This window comes from Lagopus leucura, unplaced genomic scaffold (assembly GCF_019238085.1).
Source record: "Lagopus leucura isolate 7727_CA_CO unplaced genomic scaffold, USGS_WTPT01 Super-Scaffold_1, whole genome shotgun sequence".
In the NCBI taxonomy this organism is placed as follows: Eukaryota; Metazoa; Chordata; class Aves; order Galliformes; family Phasianidae; genus Lagopus; species Lagopus leucura.
This window is the reverse complement of record NW_024962250.1, coordinates 41183415-41198810: the sequence shown is the minus strand read 5'-3', so window position 1 is coordinate 41198810 and position 15396 is coordinate 41183415. Positions and strand designations below refer to the sequence as shown.

The window sequence follows — 15396 nt, the reverse complement described above, 5'->3', positions numbered from 1 at the left end:
GACACAGACCAAGAATGGAGGCTGCAGACAACAGCTGGAGCTGCCAGGAGCAAAACTCAGCAGGACCTGTGGCAACGGAGCACAGAAACTTGTTTTTATTTCAACATAGTAGTGCTTGGTTACAGTTTAGTGAAGAAGAAATAGGTACATTCATTGGCCACAGCTTCCTGTCGCAGCCAGCAGCTGCCGGACTGCAAAGCCAAAACACTGTTAAAGAACACACAAAAAAAATAATAATAAAGAAGTTCAATGAAAGGCAACTATGCATTAAAAAAGTCATTGTACTTCTCAGCTATAAATTACTTCAGTAAAACACGAGACGACCCCAGCAGGAGCAGCCAGAGTTGTGAAATTAACAGCCATCCGTACAAGTGAATAAAAGCAAACCGCTCCGCCACTCGCTCACGAGTACATCAGCAACGAGACTCACTGCCAGCCCAGCGCCAGGAAGATCGAATGGTTGTGTGCTTCAGTGCAATACGAACAATCAGCCTGTAGCCCTTTAGTTTTTTATTTTTATTTTTTGCACTACGCTCCCTTCCCTCCAAAGAAAAACTTAAAGTGCTCCGAGTGCTTTGGAATTTAAGCAAGAACAGGGGCCGCCAGTGTCACTTCTTGTCTTTGGTGACTTGTGGCAGAAGAAGGACAGGACGGGCTGGGTCCTTCGTTAGCTTTGCTGTAAGCCAAGCAGCGATTGAGATGGAGCAACCTGTTTGTGCAGCCCAGAGGGAGGAGGCAGGTCTGTTACACCAGGGGACAGCAGCCAGGGGAGCGGTGGCAGTCAAGGCGAAGATCTCTGGTTCAAGTACGAAAGGAGAGGGATGCGCCAGAAGCTGTGGTCTCAAAACCCTCCCTGAACAGCAGCAGAGGTTGCTCTTTTTCTGGGCCAGTAAGAGTGAGGCAGGTTAGCATGGAGGCCACACGCCAGCACAGCAAGAGGAAAGGTGTTCTCAGTGCAACCAGTGACATCAGCTCAACGCAAGCAAGGTGGGAGACGGGGCGCCTGCCATGAGAGAGGGCAAGGCTGCAGGAGAGGCCAGGGCTGCCCCAGGGCTCCTCACACACTGCCACGTGGACACAAGCTGCCCAGGGCCTTCAGCACCCACTGCCACCCCTCAGGCAGACCCAGGCTGCACTGTGCTGCTCCACACAGGTGCACAGCCTCCAGCCAGCCAGCTCTCCCAGCATCAGGTGGGCATTTGAGCAGCTTCAAGTAGGTTAAAAGCAGTTCCAGTTCAAGTTTTCACTAGAGGTCAGAGCAGCTGCTTGCCTAAGACCAGCACCTCCCACCCAAGCACGTGGCCAAAGCTGCTCTGCTCATCCCACAGGAGGCTCAGAGACTTGCTGGGAGTAACATCCAGTCTTAAACAATCTCATCTCTAAGAGCCCAGAGCTGCAAACCAAGTCAAACCTGGCCATTCCAGTTCAAGAGAAGGAGATACATCTGGAAAGCGATCTCCTCCTCACCTGACCCAGCACGCTCAAGCCCTGCGAGCACTGCTGAGCCCCCAGCACAGCTGCTGCAGGACTCCAGGTCCCCAGCCTGCGCCAAGGCTCAGGAGAGAGGCAGGAGAGGAAGGAAAAGAGCCCAGGGCCCAGATTTCTGTAGCTTTACCACTGCGTGTGCTGCCACCACAACAAGAGGCATCCTGCACCTCCACGGTGACCCCGCTGGTTCACATTTGGTCAGCTTAAAGTCTTGTCCTCTGCTAAGTGCAACTCAGTACTGAGGGGCAACAGGAGAGGCCCCACACTGGGAAAAGCAGCTCTAGTTTCACATGCAGCTCAGGCCACACGTGTTCCTGGGCACACTTTTGCAGAGGCCGCTCCAGCCCTAAGCTTTCCCAAAAGGAAGCAGCCTGCAGAGCCTCGCTCCCTCCCTTCGCTCCAGCCCAAGGCAGCCCTGCCATAACACGGCTGCACGTCACCGACGCGCCAGGAGCACTCGATCTCACCATCACAGGTCTTTGCTACGGATATGCTTTGAGCTCAGCTCCAAGCCCACTGCCCCAGGCAGGATGGTTCAGCCTCCAGGTGGAAGGACCAGCAGTCAGAGAAGGCCCGCTCTCAGCCCAGAGGCAGCAGCCCCCCAGGGTGCAAATATGGCACGCGAACACACTGCAGGAGGCCCTGCCCATAACACCGTTAGCCCAGCTTCACACTCCCACGTGAGTCAGGATGCAGAGTACTTCACAGAATACATCTTTGCAGGAAGACAGTGCCTCTCCCAGCTATGGATGTGCAATTAAAAGAGTAACTAGAACAGTCTCAGACCAGACACAGTCTGAGCAAGATTCATTCCTTCCAAGTGTGCAGATAAAAGTGCAAATATGCATTTGATGTTTCTTTTCTAGTGAGGAAGCTCTGGTGCATTTAGCTGCCAACATCTTGAAGACCAGACCAAGAAAAAGCTTCCAGAGAGTTCAGCTTCACTTTGCTACATGGTACCTTGAAGTCACAGTTCTCTCGCTTACCGCCTGCAGCCATAGGCTCCGTCCTGCTTACGGCTGCAGCAGGTAGTGGAATGTTTGTGTCGATGAGTTAGATGCTTCGGGGAAGAGGGAAAGAAAACCAGGTTACAATCCTATACATGAATGCCACTTCTGGGAGAAAAGGGGCCTCGCAGCTCTTCAGTTCTGTGCTGCAGGGTATGAGCTGTGGTGGTTACTCAGCTCCGAGCTGCCTGCAGCAGAGAGCAGCGGGGCACTGTCAGTACCAGTTCCACTGGGGGGGGGACCCGCTGTGCAGCTGTCGTTCCCAGCCAGAGACCCGTAGCAGCCAGAGCACTGAGGGGTGGCCAAGCTGGGAGGAGAGAGGGAGAAACCAAACGGGGACTCAGGCAAGTAATTTGATTGCTTATCCTCCAAGCAGCTCAGAAAAGACTTCAGCCCCAGCACTGCCCACGGTGCAAGCCTGCGCACCCCAACCTGCTTCTGCAGATGTGGCATCTGCAAGGAACCCGGCCTTGGGGTGTGAGGAGAGGAGCAGCAGGCCCTACAAAACCAGCTAAGAGATGCAATCTCCCCATTCCTCACTAGAACCCCTGGACCTCAGAGCCCCGAGCAGCAAGGCCAGGGTTGCCAGACTTCCCTTTATGGTCTTGCTGCAGACACCAGACCCTTCTCCCCCAGCCCAGGCTTTCCTACAGATCTGTCCCAGCTGGCTCCCAGACTGCAGCACCTCACTTTCTAGAAGAGCTCCTCTGCAGTAATTTAGGGGCTTCCTCTCCTCAGCTGAAGAAAGATCCTAAGATCAGCCTGCCTCGATGAGGTCTCCTGTCCACAACCGCTGCACTTCCTACTTACAAGCACCCACTGTTGGATATCCACCTCTCAGAGGACATCACTCCGAGTAGAAACAGCTCTGACTTACAGAAGGGGTAGAAGTAAGGTCATTCACAAGCCCCCTTGACCATCCACCTTGCCCAAGCTGCCTCCTGTGTCAGAAGCAGCTCTGTTGCTTCCACGCAGGCCAGAACCTAAGTTCTCACCTCCTAATACAACTTACCCTCCTTCTCTGGCCCCAAGCCGTGACAAGTCATCATCGCTGTCGTAGCGCCTTGGATTGTCAAAGAAGTAGGCTCTGGAGCTGTAGCTGTGACTATTGACCATTCCTGCTGGAGTCTGTTAAAGAGAAGAGAGTTAAGCCAAACGTCAGACTTCTGACAGCCTTGAAGTCTGACCTGTGCTCCAGGCACCTGGGGCTGCTCCCTGCACAGGGCCGTTCCAGCTGCAGCAGCCTGCTCAGACCTACCAAATTTTGACTCAGCCTCTGAGCTCGGAAGAACAGCACTACAAAAGTCGTTGGCACCAGCTCCCAGAGGAAAAGGACCACTCCAAACACCACGTATTCTTCACTGCTCTCTTCCACGTGCACCTGCGTGGAGATGTGAGAGATGTTTACAGTAAGTCACCAGCAGGACTATGCAGCTCCCAGAGCTGGGCACAGTGCACAGCTTAGGAGAACTAAAGTGCAGCAAAAAAGTGCAGCAAAATCCTTATGAAGACAGGAGTCCCCTAAAACAACAGTTATTATCCTTAATTCATTACCATTTCAAGTGAGAGCTAGCAGCTCTGGTTAGTGTGCCACCAGGTACTGCTAAGCTCCCTCCCTACCTGAATAATTCTCCCTTGCACACAGCCATGCCTTACTAAGCACTGCTTTTCTGCTCTACTTGACTTGTTCCTCCTCTTCCCCAAAAGAAAGGTTAGCAGACTGAAACTGATGCACACAACAGGGAATCCCTCCTGAAGGAGTAGACAGACTGGGGAAGATTATAATGGGAATAAGCAGGGCTTCTGAAGGCAAAAAATCCAGCTTGTCTGGAGACTGAGAGAAGCAAGCACCCCATGTAGCACCCTCCTCCCCTATCCTCCTGTGAGAGGCATGCAGCCCCCTGCCACAAGTTGTGGACTTGGAGGAACGATGGACAAACTCACCTTGTCTGAAAGGTTGTCCCAGCCATAGTTAAATGGACCAGGAACACTGTCTGGAGATATGGCCACAGCTACCAGGTTATAGCAAGCCCTTGAGGAATACAGAAGAGCAACTACGGATCCCACAAGAATAGCTTGACAGACAGATGTTCCCTGGAACAGAAAGAACAAAGTTTTTAATACAGACCTTCCTGTAGAGCTGGGACTTCACCTCTCCTCCTTAAGTGCACGAGAGGCTGCACAGTGACCTAGAACATCTGTATGTTGCTGCTAAAGCATTCAGAGCTGGTTAAGAGCTTCCCCCTGTGATGAGTTCACAGGAGCAGCAGAGTGAGGCAACCAGCACTGCCTGGGAGCAGGGCTCAAGGCACAGGAGCATTGTTCAGGACTTTATTGATAGGCAGAGATCAAAGATGTTCGAGCAATCAGCTTCAAACAAGTGACCCAGAGGTGCCCTCCCACCCACTGCCTTTCTGTGGCAGCTTCTAGAAGGCCAGCTAACAGCCATTAAGAAAATATTGCAGTTATTTTATTAATTTATTTATTTTTACACCCTGATCAGGCACAAACTACAGAGATGTCAATCTGGTTATTTACTCTGTAGCAGCTCAGCACCCCACACACACTGAACTTAGGCTGGAAAAGAAGTCCAGATACCTGGGGAAGGCCTCAGAGGAGGTAGGAAGAATCAGCACCTGAGCCTCAGTGCCACAGTGGGAGAAGCCAAGGCCAGCATGCACAAAGCACCATAGCAAAGGGGGGCTGGACGTTGAGCCACAGCCTTCTGCCAGCTGCCCTGTGCTGCTGAAGGAGAAGAGCAGTCTCCATAACCTTCCAGACACAGTGTGTCAGAAAGAGGGCTGCTGTGAAGCTCCCTGAGGTCGTGGTACCGACCTTCCCACTATGACTGGCTTTAGGAAAGGAAGCTACTTCATCTGCAGAGATAGAGACACATCCAAGCAAAATGCAGCTGGCTGCCTTTGTATGTAGGAGACAATCCACTCAGGCAGCTCACCTCTTCGACCTTCTCCACATCCAAACCAGCTATGCCATCTGTTTTCCCAGTCTTAAAGCTTTGCAAGACACTGCCTTAAGAAGTTGGCATGAATGTGCTTTGAACAGACCAATTCCTGTTATGCACAGGAACACAGCCTGCTCTAGCACCATTAGCACAGCCCCCAGCATTCAGGAGAGAAGAAAGGGGCAGAAAAGCTACCGAAGCAAGGCTCCAAGGAGCACGGTGTACAGCACAGGATCTGGCAGCAGTCTCCTCCTCACATGTCAGATGGCTCCAACCTTCCCACACTGTGGCAAAGGCAGCAGTCTTACCAGGCCTCTCCAGACTTGTTATATTGCTTTGAGAGTCAGCAGGTTTACAGCCAGAGTTCAGGAGGCAGGGAAACTTTTTCAGGCACTCGAGTAATGCTTCTGCACATCCCCATCCTATTTCTGCAGCCCCTCCACAACCCTGGAAGTCAAGATATGTCTCCAAGGTAGGAAATGGAGACAGCATTTGAATGTAAAAGAGCTCTGTGAGTCAGGTTGAGTTCTCAGAGATAAAGCAGGCTCCTCCAGAGTACACTGTGTAAGAGCAAGGCCCCACGGACAGCCTCAGGCATGGAACCAGAGTCAGCTGCCACGTTCATAAATCACTGCTGAGAGAGACTGATATGTTAACTGGTGTCAGAGCTGGTTACAGCTGGATACCTGGCCCACAGAGGCAGGGATGCAAGCAGGCTGTCAGCTCAGTTATGGCTCCTGCCTCACTCTGCTGGGCTACAGCCTGCAGCCCTTGGGGACACTTGTTACCAGAGCCTGGCAGGCAGCCAGTCCCAGGCACCTCCAGCATCCAGGGCATTGAACTGAACCCCTTGAGTGGTCCTGCAGATGACCTGCTAAGGAGCAAGATGCCTCCAGCCAACACAAGGCAGCTGTCTTGACCAAGATGTCTCTGTAGCAATGCCTGCAGCCAGAAGGCTTATCACCCTCTTCATCTTACTCCTGAGGGGACAGAAGCATTCAAAAGCCTTCACAAGCTCCATGCCCTGGGTGGCCTCTTGCCTGAGCCAGGCACAGCAGCACATAAAGCCCACAGATATACCTGATAGAAGATTCCAGGACTCCTTCAAACACATGGAAATACAGAATTCAGAAGTTGTGAGGAGGAGAAGAGTTGTACTGCTGCAAGAAGACAGCAGCTCAAGAGTATCAGAGCCAGACAGCTGGCTTCCCTGCACCCAGCTCTTCTCAGATCCTCGAGTTGCTTAAGCCAGGCAGCCAACACCAGGCTAACAGGAAATCCCCTTTGCAGAGAATTGTGTTATGCATCTGTCAGAGTTATCAGTACCATGCAGACTTTTCTGTACTCAATGGCTAATACGCTGCGAGAACCACATCTTACTTCTTAGAGCACCCTCTCTTCCAGTCAAATCCTAAATTAAACCTCTAAACCTGAAAAGGAAAAGCAGCACTTCCACCTCCTGGAGTGCCAGCGAAGCTGCAGACATGTTTCCCTGAAGCACCGAGGGCAGAGCTTTCCTACAGCAGGAACATGCACCTTCTGGAGGGAAGAGCCCAAGAGCTGCCACCAGGCCAGCACTGCTTGAAGCACGCAGATCCTGCTGGGAATCCAGCTAGTGGTTACACAGCCCCACTGCAGTTCACAAAGCTTTCACCTACCTTAGACTCGAGGTAGACATTCGCTGAAGACATCTTTCCCAGTTTGCACATGCAGCAAGCCAGCGAGATGGCACAAAGGATGAAGAGGCTGTCATTGACTAGAGCACGGGCAAGGACTGTCCGCCTCAGCTGGTTCTCAGGGACTTCACTGTGGATTAGCATCGCACACGTCAAGTTCACAACTAGGAAGAGGAGGCTGGTAAGTATGGAGCCCAGATACAGTAGAAGCCTGGGGAGAGGAAGGGAGAAAGAAATAGAGTTCAAGGCAGTCCTGGGGTCACTCTTCACCACCCTCCTGCTCATCAGGCAAAGGCCCCACCGCTCCACTCACACCTCAGTACAACTGCTGAAGCTTCCTGAATATCTCAAGTGTGCAGAGCCTTTCTGCTTGAGCTGCTTCCACATGGCAGAAGCTGCATAAGTAGCCTGAATTACAAGACCCATCTTCTGACAGTCAGGTTCTTATCTCTCAGATTTTAAGCGTTGCTGTAGCTCTGCATTAACTCCAGTCAATACTCTGTGAGTCATCACAACCACTGCCACCGCTCTATTGAAAGCCACTGGGGCTTTCATCTTCTGCTGCAGGTTTCCCTGGAAATGGTCAGCAAGCACCTGGGCTGCACAAACACATCCCACCTTTTGCTCAGTGTTCATCCCACAGGTCTTTGCTGTGGATGGGCCCCGCTCAGAAGAACCTTGAGAACTCATCTAGCTTGCTGCTAGCACCACCACTACTGAGCTGCTGCTGCGTACAGAGGCAAGCAGCATCTTTCAACCTCCTCAGTAGCCTCAGAGCTCCCAGTCCTGCTCCAAGGCACGTCTTTGTCAGAGTGCAGCTAGCTGCATTAGCTCTGTTGTTCAGCCTCTGGGGGTCCAAAGCTCCCATTCCTAACACTGCAGCATCCATTTGTCTTAAGCTGTTTGAAGGCAACATTAGAGAAGTGCCACTTACTTGTACTTGTTGAAATCAGCTGCACATTTCACTTTGAATATAACCTAGGGGGAAGATTTGCAGAGCATTACTTGACATGACCTATAGTTTACCTCTAAACTTAATAAAGATATATATAACACGAGAGCCAGCATCCAGTAGACTTCTTGAAGGATTACATCACTTACAGAACTCCTTTGTACCCACTTACAAGAGACTACAGTGCTCCTTTTCCTGCAGGAGCCAAGCTTGAATGTAGGTGCCCAACTGGCAAGAACATTTATCACCCTGTAAGAGACTTCAACATCTCACCTGAGGTCTTCAAGGGAAAGGAGTTAGCACCCAGCAGTCACTAAGAACATTCAAAAACACAGTTAGTTCACCAGTGTTGTGCTGTATTTTCTAGGGGTTCAGTCACACTCATCTCTCTGTTACAGAGGGCTGCTTCAGCAAGACAAACAGCTGATCCAAAATAGACCTCTGGTATTGGATTGTGGACCTGCAGGCTCTAACAAGCACGTGCCTTTCTCAGCTCCTCCATCCTGAAGATGTTTGTATGCTGAATACACCTGAGAAGCAACTCGAATGGAAGGCAGTCCTGCAGAGGTGGAAGGCCCAGCTTGCCAAGTTGTGTGGCACACCTGACACATGAGCAGATTAGCAGACAGTCATTTGCAGACTACTTCACTCTTCAAAGCAACACACACTCTGTCCAGAAGAGAATCTGGGTTGTGAGCTTTCTCAACAGCAGGGATTAGCAGACAAGCTGCAGATTGCACAAGGACTGGTGCTTCAAAACAAGAACTCCACAGACTGCAGGGTACTGAAGCCATGCCTGCAACCCCAGCTGGTGGGGCTGAAGGAGAACTGCAAGCTCACCCTCAGACACCCTACAGCACTCCCATCACCCAGCAGAACTGTTCCCACGTCCCTCCAGGCAGCAGGGCGGCTCCTGCTGATGCAAACTGGGCCAGGACTCCGAGTACAAGGAAGAACAGAGTGGTAAAGGGTGCAAACCCTCCCAGGATCAGACACGAGCATCACAGCACTGCTGCAGGGGGCAGGAGGTCACACGTGGTCAGGATAAGCAGCGTGGGGGCAGCGCTGCTCAGAGCTCACTTGTCACACAGCAGTTCAGCACAGCCATGGCAGGAGCTGTGAGAAGACCCCACCAGGAAGGATGCCAGAGCTGAGGGTCACACAGCCTGTGTGCAGACTACACAGATTGTGAAAGAACTGAAGAAGCAGAGTCCTCCACAGCCAGATCCAGCACACAGTGCACTTGTGCTGAGCCCACCAGACCGACTGCTCCACAGGCACAGGTTTGGTTACAGCACTTCTGCAGTCCTCCCTGTCAGCTCCCAGCCCATAACTGCAGCCAAGGATCACTCATCTCTTACGAGGCACCCTTACTCAGCTCCTCTGTGATAGGATTCCTCAGTGCTCGCCTTCTGCTGAGGGAATGATGGCACTACGAAGCCCCAGAAATCAGGCTCCTGCCAATAGGATTTCCATCAGTTTTTGGCATTTAAGGGTTGTCTGTCCTGTTACAGGAGTTTCAGGAATTGGAAAGCCTCCCCCCCACTCACAAGCTATCAGACAGCTTCAACAACCCTGCTCCTAGAGCCAGTTCTTATGTTCGACTCATCTCCCTGTCTGAGGGCAGATGAACTCCAGTAGACCTCAGAGGCAGGGAAGAGGCACATTAGTTGAGCACAGGGAAGCATGCAGCCTCCAGAGCAAGGAGGCACAGTACTACAGGCAATCCAAAGCCCTCTACTCTGCTCCTGGCCTGTATCAGCAGTACAGGAAACACGGCATAATCCACACTAAGCCCAGAGTCAGAGGAAACCTGGGCCTTGGTAGGAGGAGCACGGCCACCCAACTGTGAGAAATCCGAGCCCTGCCTTATCCTCCGTTTGTCTGTAGGCTGCATTCAGGTGCTTTGGGACTGTGAGAACAGGCATTAAGGACAGCCAGCTGGGAAGAGACTTGGCTCAGCCCTGATTTGTGCAGCATGGAAATCCATTTAAGATATTTGTACTGCTGCTCTGACTCCCAGAAGAGCAGCCCATAACCACAGTCTCTGAGCAGCAGTGCAACTAGTAAGCCTTCACTATTGTGTTCCAGTGATAACCCTGGGTAGAACAACTCATCAGCTGTGCAGGGAGAAGCCACTGGTTAACAGAAAGGAGATTCTGGCTCCAGCAGCCCCACTCAAGCCAGAATCCCTGGCCTGTCCTACACCCTGGGGAATGAGACACACCAAGCTGTCTTGGGGTTAAGAGTGCAACAGGAACCTGAGACTCACGCTTGGACTGCTGCCACAGAAAGCAAAAGGACAGCATGGTACCAGCCTCAGGCTTTTCTTAGCCCCTACTATGCAGTCCTATAACTTCAGGAAGAGAGCAGACACCACTCAGTTTACAGTGTTTGCATAGTTATAAAGACACAACTCATCTGATGACATAACTCACTGCTTCTCCACAGCGATGGACGGGGTCAGTAGGTGATACCAGTCCAGTTCACAGTGCACCTCTGGGATTTATCCTTGAGCCAGTGCTGCAAGGCTTTCAGCACCGGGCTATCTGCTGCTCTCAGAGCCCAAGGACAGCTGATGTGGAGGGCTGTGCTGTAAAGCAGCCAGCACAGAGTGCCCAGGAGTAGTTCTGCTCCTTGTAAGAGCAGGAAATCCAGGCCCCTGTCCTCAGGCAGGCACATCATACCATGTTGCTAGTAGCAGTCCCCACAAACAGGGCTGGTGTTGTTCAGCTGGGTAGCCAGCCCAGGAGCCATGCAGTTGCTGAAAATGGAGAACAGATGTCTCTGCTGGCCTAGAGCAGCAGGGCTAGGCAGTTTGCTGCTAAGCAAGCCTTTAAGCAAAGTGAAGCAAATCTCAGTTGTTTTTCTGGAAGCAAGTCCTTCCTGCACTTCCCATCAGTTACAGACTTGGGGAAAAAAAGTGAAGCTAAAAGAAAAAAAACCAACAAAACACTACAGACCCAGAGGGCCCCTATAAAGCTAGAGGTATTTCTGTGACAAGAGCAGGTATTTCACAAAGGCCATCTCCCTGCTCACATCACTGACCCCAGAAGGTGAACTTGCTACAGGCGTGCTCTCAGAGCATCAGAAACACTCATCCTTGAAGGTGTGCTGGAGATGTCAGTTGCTAAGAGATGACAGGTAAAAGACCACATCCCATAGATGGCTGTGGACCAGTTCCAGCCCTAATGCTCACCCAACTGCAGCTTCACTGAGGTACAACCACTCACAACAGGTCTGAAACATCCAGAAGACTTTCAATCCTGTCCCTTTTCTGACAGAATCAAAGTCTTTTTTGCCTCATAAAGTTAACGAGTTTGGGCTCTCCTGATGCAAGGCAGGACTGTGTTGTGCCTCGACACGAGGACAGACCTTACTGCAAGGGCAGCCACGTTCTCTCACCACAGTCATTCAACATCAAGCTGAGACTACTTTGGGAATGCATTCTATAAACCCTGTTCAAGACTCCCCCCCATCCACTCCTATGAGGAAGAGCTGGAAGTCACCTAAAGGAGGATCTCTCACCTGCCCCATCACCAACACAGAACACACTGCGATGTTCTGGAATAGCTGCTCGCTGGCACAGCCATCTGTTCAACTGTGGGGCCCCAGGGAATCCTCAGCCCCTGTACCAGCAATTCCACCAAGGGAAAGCTCACACACCAGGTGTGCTAGACAGGGAATGTGGAAGACTGTAGAAGAATGTGGGAACGGATGAAGGCTCTTCGAAATCTCCATCTGAAAAGGCAGGAAGACATTACCCTTGGAAAAGGACAAAGAGCTCCCAGGCTGGATGCTCTCTCTCCATGCATGTCTGCTCCAGCACAATTAGAACAACAAGGGATGAAAGAGGCTGATGTCATCTAATCAGATGGACCACTTAGAGAAACCCAGACAGGTTAAGGGTTACGGCCACACCAGTCTGGCAGAGCAGCCTGTCGGATCCACCACAAGCAGAAGGCCTTACTCATTGCTGCACTCAGCTGCTGACTCTCAGGGGAGCTGAAGATGCCAAGTGTTCAAGGTCTTTGAAAGGGTCAGGGTGGAGGCTGTGGCTACATTTACACGTATTGTGCTCCTGACAATGACCTGGGGGAAGCAGTAATTGGCAGGCTCTTGGGAAAGGTAGTATTGCTCAAGCAGATGCCTAACTGGCAGAGGAGCTATTCCACACAAGGCAGACAAACATCCTGGGCTGAGTATCTGAGCCAGCATTCTGATGGTTTGAAGCAAGGCTGAGGAATTTCTGATGCGATGCACCATAATCCTCCAATTTCCCAGAGAGAAACTGGTTGTCACAAGCTGAAGCAGAGGGAAGAGATGCTCCCAGACAGAAAGCACAACATCTCCTGATGTTCCAGGTGAAATGAAAGACACTGCCAAATAAGCAGCCCACACACGTCTTGTCAAACCTCCCCAACCCTTAAGGAATCCCAGGGACCGAGACAGGATAGGGACTGGACAACCTTACCCCCATAGAAGGGATGAACACCAGGCAGCTGCCTTAATTTGGATTTCATCCCTAGTGTTAGCTTGTGCCCTAAGCTGTTCCAACTCTTCATGTACATTTGCTGCTTCCTGAGGCTGGTCCCCTGCTCAGCATTATCTCACCCTCACCCTGAAGAGCTCTGCAAATCAAACGAGATCAGTGCAAAACAGCACAGGCCACATTTGCTGCCACTGCTTAGACATGCCACTTCTCCAGCGTCTCCACAAAGAATGCACTGTGTACAAAGATCAGCTATGCCTGCAGCACAGAAGCAGCCTATGCTTTCACCCGAGGGCATCTCAGACAAGGATGGCAGCCCCAGACCGCCAAAAGCCCTGCACTCCTCTACAGGTTGCTGTCAACTGGCCTGTAAGAATGGAGAACTGATGGGCCCTCCACACCATCTCCTGGTCACACTAGTAGACATAATCATCTCTAGATCTTGAGCCTCCTCAGCTAAACCACAGTTCTTCCACAACAGCTTCACTTTCTTCCAGATAGAGCATAAGGAGCACTGTTGTTAACATACCTTAATGCAGCTCCCCCATGCTTTAAGGAAAGCACTGAGTACATCCCAGCTGAGCATACACTTGGCAGAAGGGCACCATGTGTTGGTAGCTAAGAAAAGGACAGGCTAGCCTTACCAGCCTGTTATCCAAGCAGAAGAGACCAAATATCCCTATATATAGTTAATACTGTTGGTTGGGTTTTTTCTTTCCCCCATTAAAATGGAAGCCAGAAGAGCAGTGAGAGCTTTCAGTCCATCTAGCTGCATTTTCTCCAAACGCCAGCAGCTACAGCTTTCACCACTTACCACCACTGTGAGATCACTCAGACCACAGCATGCTGGACATCCGTGCTGCTCAGGATGGCCAAGTGTCAGGCCCTTCTCTGTAACTAAGCACGCACACCCATCTTAATAAGCCATCTTATCCTTTCCCACTCTAGATCCTGAGCTCTTATTTCCTCAGACAGGATTTCCCTTGGCTCTAGGTCTTCAAGGAGAAAGAAGCAGAGCATACCCAGCCCAAGCCTGCTGCAAAACAGATATCATGGGAGGAAGGGCAGCCTGAGAGCCCATCTGAATTTACTGTATTTTTATTAAAAGCCTTTTAAAAAGCCTGCAAGGAGGTGAGCTCACTATCAAGTCCAGCAACTTGGAGGAAAACTGAAATCAAGCCAGCCTGCAGCAACAGAACTTGGGATCCTGGGTCAGCTTGCCTGCTGGGTGACATAAACACCCACTGGTTGGAGCAGTTGGTAAGTCAGGCTCCCTTTAACACACAAGATGGATCATGCACACCACGCAGCATTTGCTACTCTACTTCCACTCGACAGGCAGCATACCCAGCACCAACAGCTTTCACAGGGGGCAGTTTACCCCCACTGCCTCCAGGTGTTTGTGTCAGGAGGAGAAGAACCCAAAAGGCAGAAGCACCCCACATCTCCCAGCCTGGCATTATCACATGCACGTGGATATCCTAGGGAAAATGAAATCATAATTCCTATTGGTGACACATCGGAGCGACGGAGCGATTCCGCTGTGTGTTAGCGATTCCTTTGTGAGGCTGGCAAACAGCTGAGAGCTGCAGAGCAAAGAATCCGAACAACAAAGCTGGAAGGAAAGTACTGTCTATTTATGAAACAAGTCACCAAACGGGAAGGCAGGCAGGCAGAGGGCCGCTCACGAGAAACTGGAGCAGAAGCAAAATATTCAGAGGGGGAAGGGGAGGGGAAAGCTAAGACTAAATAAAAGCAAGTGAAAGGAGGGTAAAAAAAAAAACACATATCGAATGATGGGGAACGGCAGAAAAGGAGGAATGCAGCTGGGCAACAACAGCCAGCACCCCGCATCGTCCTGAGCGCCGTGTGGGGAGGGGGCTCAGCAAGAACCCCTGCCTGGGGAGCAGGGCAGAGGGATTTGGGGGGGTGGGGGGGGCGCGCGGGGGTTCTGCCTGACAACAAGGAGCACAAAAACAAACCCGAGAGGAGGGATGGAGAGAAGGAGGGAGCGCAGCAACAATAGCAGAAGAGGCTCTGGCTGGTGACGTAATGCTTGGCAGCACTCCAGGCCCGAGCAGCCCCTGCTGCTCGCTGCCACTTTCTGGTCCTTTTTAGAGGAGGGGAATGAATAAAACGAGACAAAACCAAACCCCCGCACCCCCACCTCCCCACACAGCCCCCACCGCGGGGCCGTGAGGAGGAAAGCCCGGCGAGGACGCACGCAGGCTCCCACCTCACCCCAAGCGGGGTCACCGCCCCCAAAAGCGCCCTGAAGCGCTCGGCACCCCCAGCCCCCCACCCCACAGCTCCCTCGGGGCGCAGCCCGGCCCCCCAACGCCCCGCCCGCGGGAATTCACCTCGGCGAAGTAGAGGTTGAGGAGGCAGAGGCCGGCGAAGAGCAGGCAGCCGGGCAGGCAGTAGAGCAGCCAGTGGGCGAAGGGCTGCTGGAGGCGGAGGGCCTGCAGCGAGTTCTGCAGGTAGAAGGAGAACAGCGTGGTCCTGAGGGCGGCCCAGAGCAGGCAGAGGAAGAGGCAGAGCGTGTGGTAGCTGAGCCGCCGCTCGCGGTAATAGAGCAGCAGCCAGAGCTGCAGGTAGGCGAAGAGGAAGAGCGCGGCGTACAGCGCCGTGTGGAGCACCGTCAGCCCCAGCTCCACCGCGTAGGGCACGGCGGGGCCCTCGGCCGGGGCCGCCCCCGCGGCGAGGGAGCTCATGGGGCGGCGGGAGGCAGCAACGATCGCCGCGCGCCCGGCCGACCGGCCGCCCTGCCCTCAGCCGGACAGCGCCATGCAACAAAGGGGCGCCCGCGCCGCCGGCCG

The 15396-nt window shown here is 52.4% G+C and overlaps 1 protein-coding gene across 1 annotated transcript; it reads right to left on the bottom strand.

Annotated features, from left to right (window-relative positions):
* Positions 1-48: 48 nt before the first annotated feature.
* On the bottom strand, positions 49-15291 carry GPR137C (G protein-coupled receptor 137C). Its single transcript, XM_042869883.1, has 7 exons — positions 14938-15291; positions 8068-8111; positions 7116-7344; positions 4440-4589; positions 3754-3876; positions 3508-3623; positions 49-2802 (listed from the first exon to the last, which is right to left on the bottom strand). Exons 1-7 carry the CDS (start codon positions 15289-15291, stop codon positions 2631-2633), a joined length of 1188 nt encoding a protein of 395 aa, XP_042725817.1. The 3' UTR covers positions 49-2630.
* Between the last annotated feature and the right edge of the window lie 105 nt (positions 15292-15396).

Coding starts and splice junctions, on each gene's coding strand:
- GPR137C (XM_042869883.1), bottom strand. CDS start 15,291: ATGAGCTCCCTCGCCGCGGGGGCGGCCCCGGCCGAGGGCCCCGCCGTG. Junction 8,112..14,937: donor TCAACCTCTACTTCGCCGAG/GTGAATTCCCGC, acceptor TCTTCCCCCTAG/GTTATATTCAAAGTGAAATG. Junction 2,803..3,507: donor CTTGGGGCCAGAGAAGGAGG/GTAAGTTGTATT, acceptor CTCTCCTCCCAG/CTTGGCCACCCCTCAGTGCT.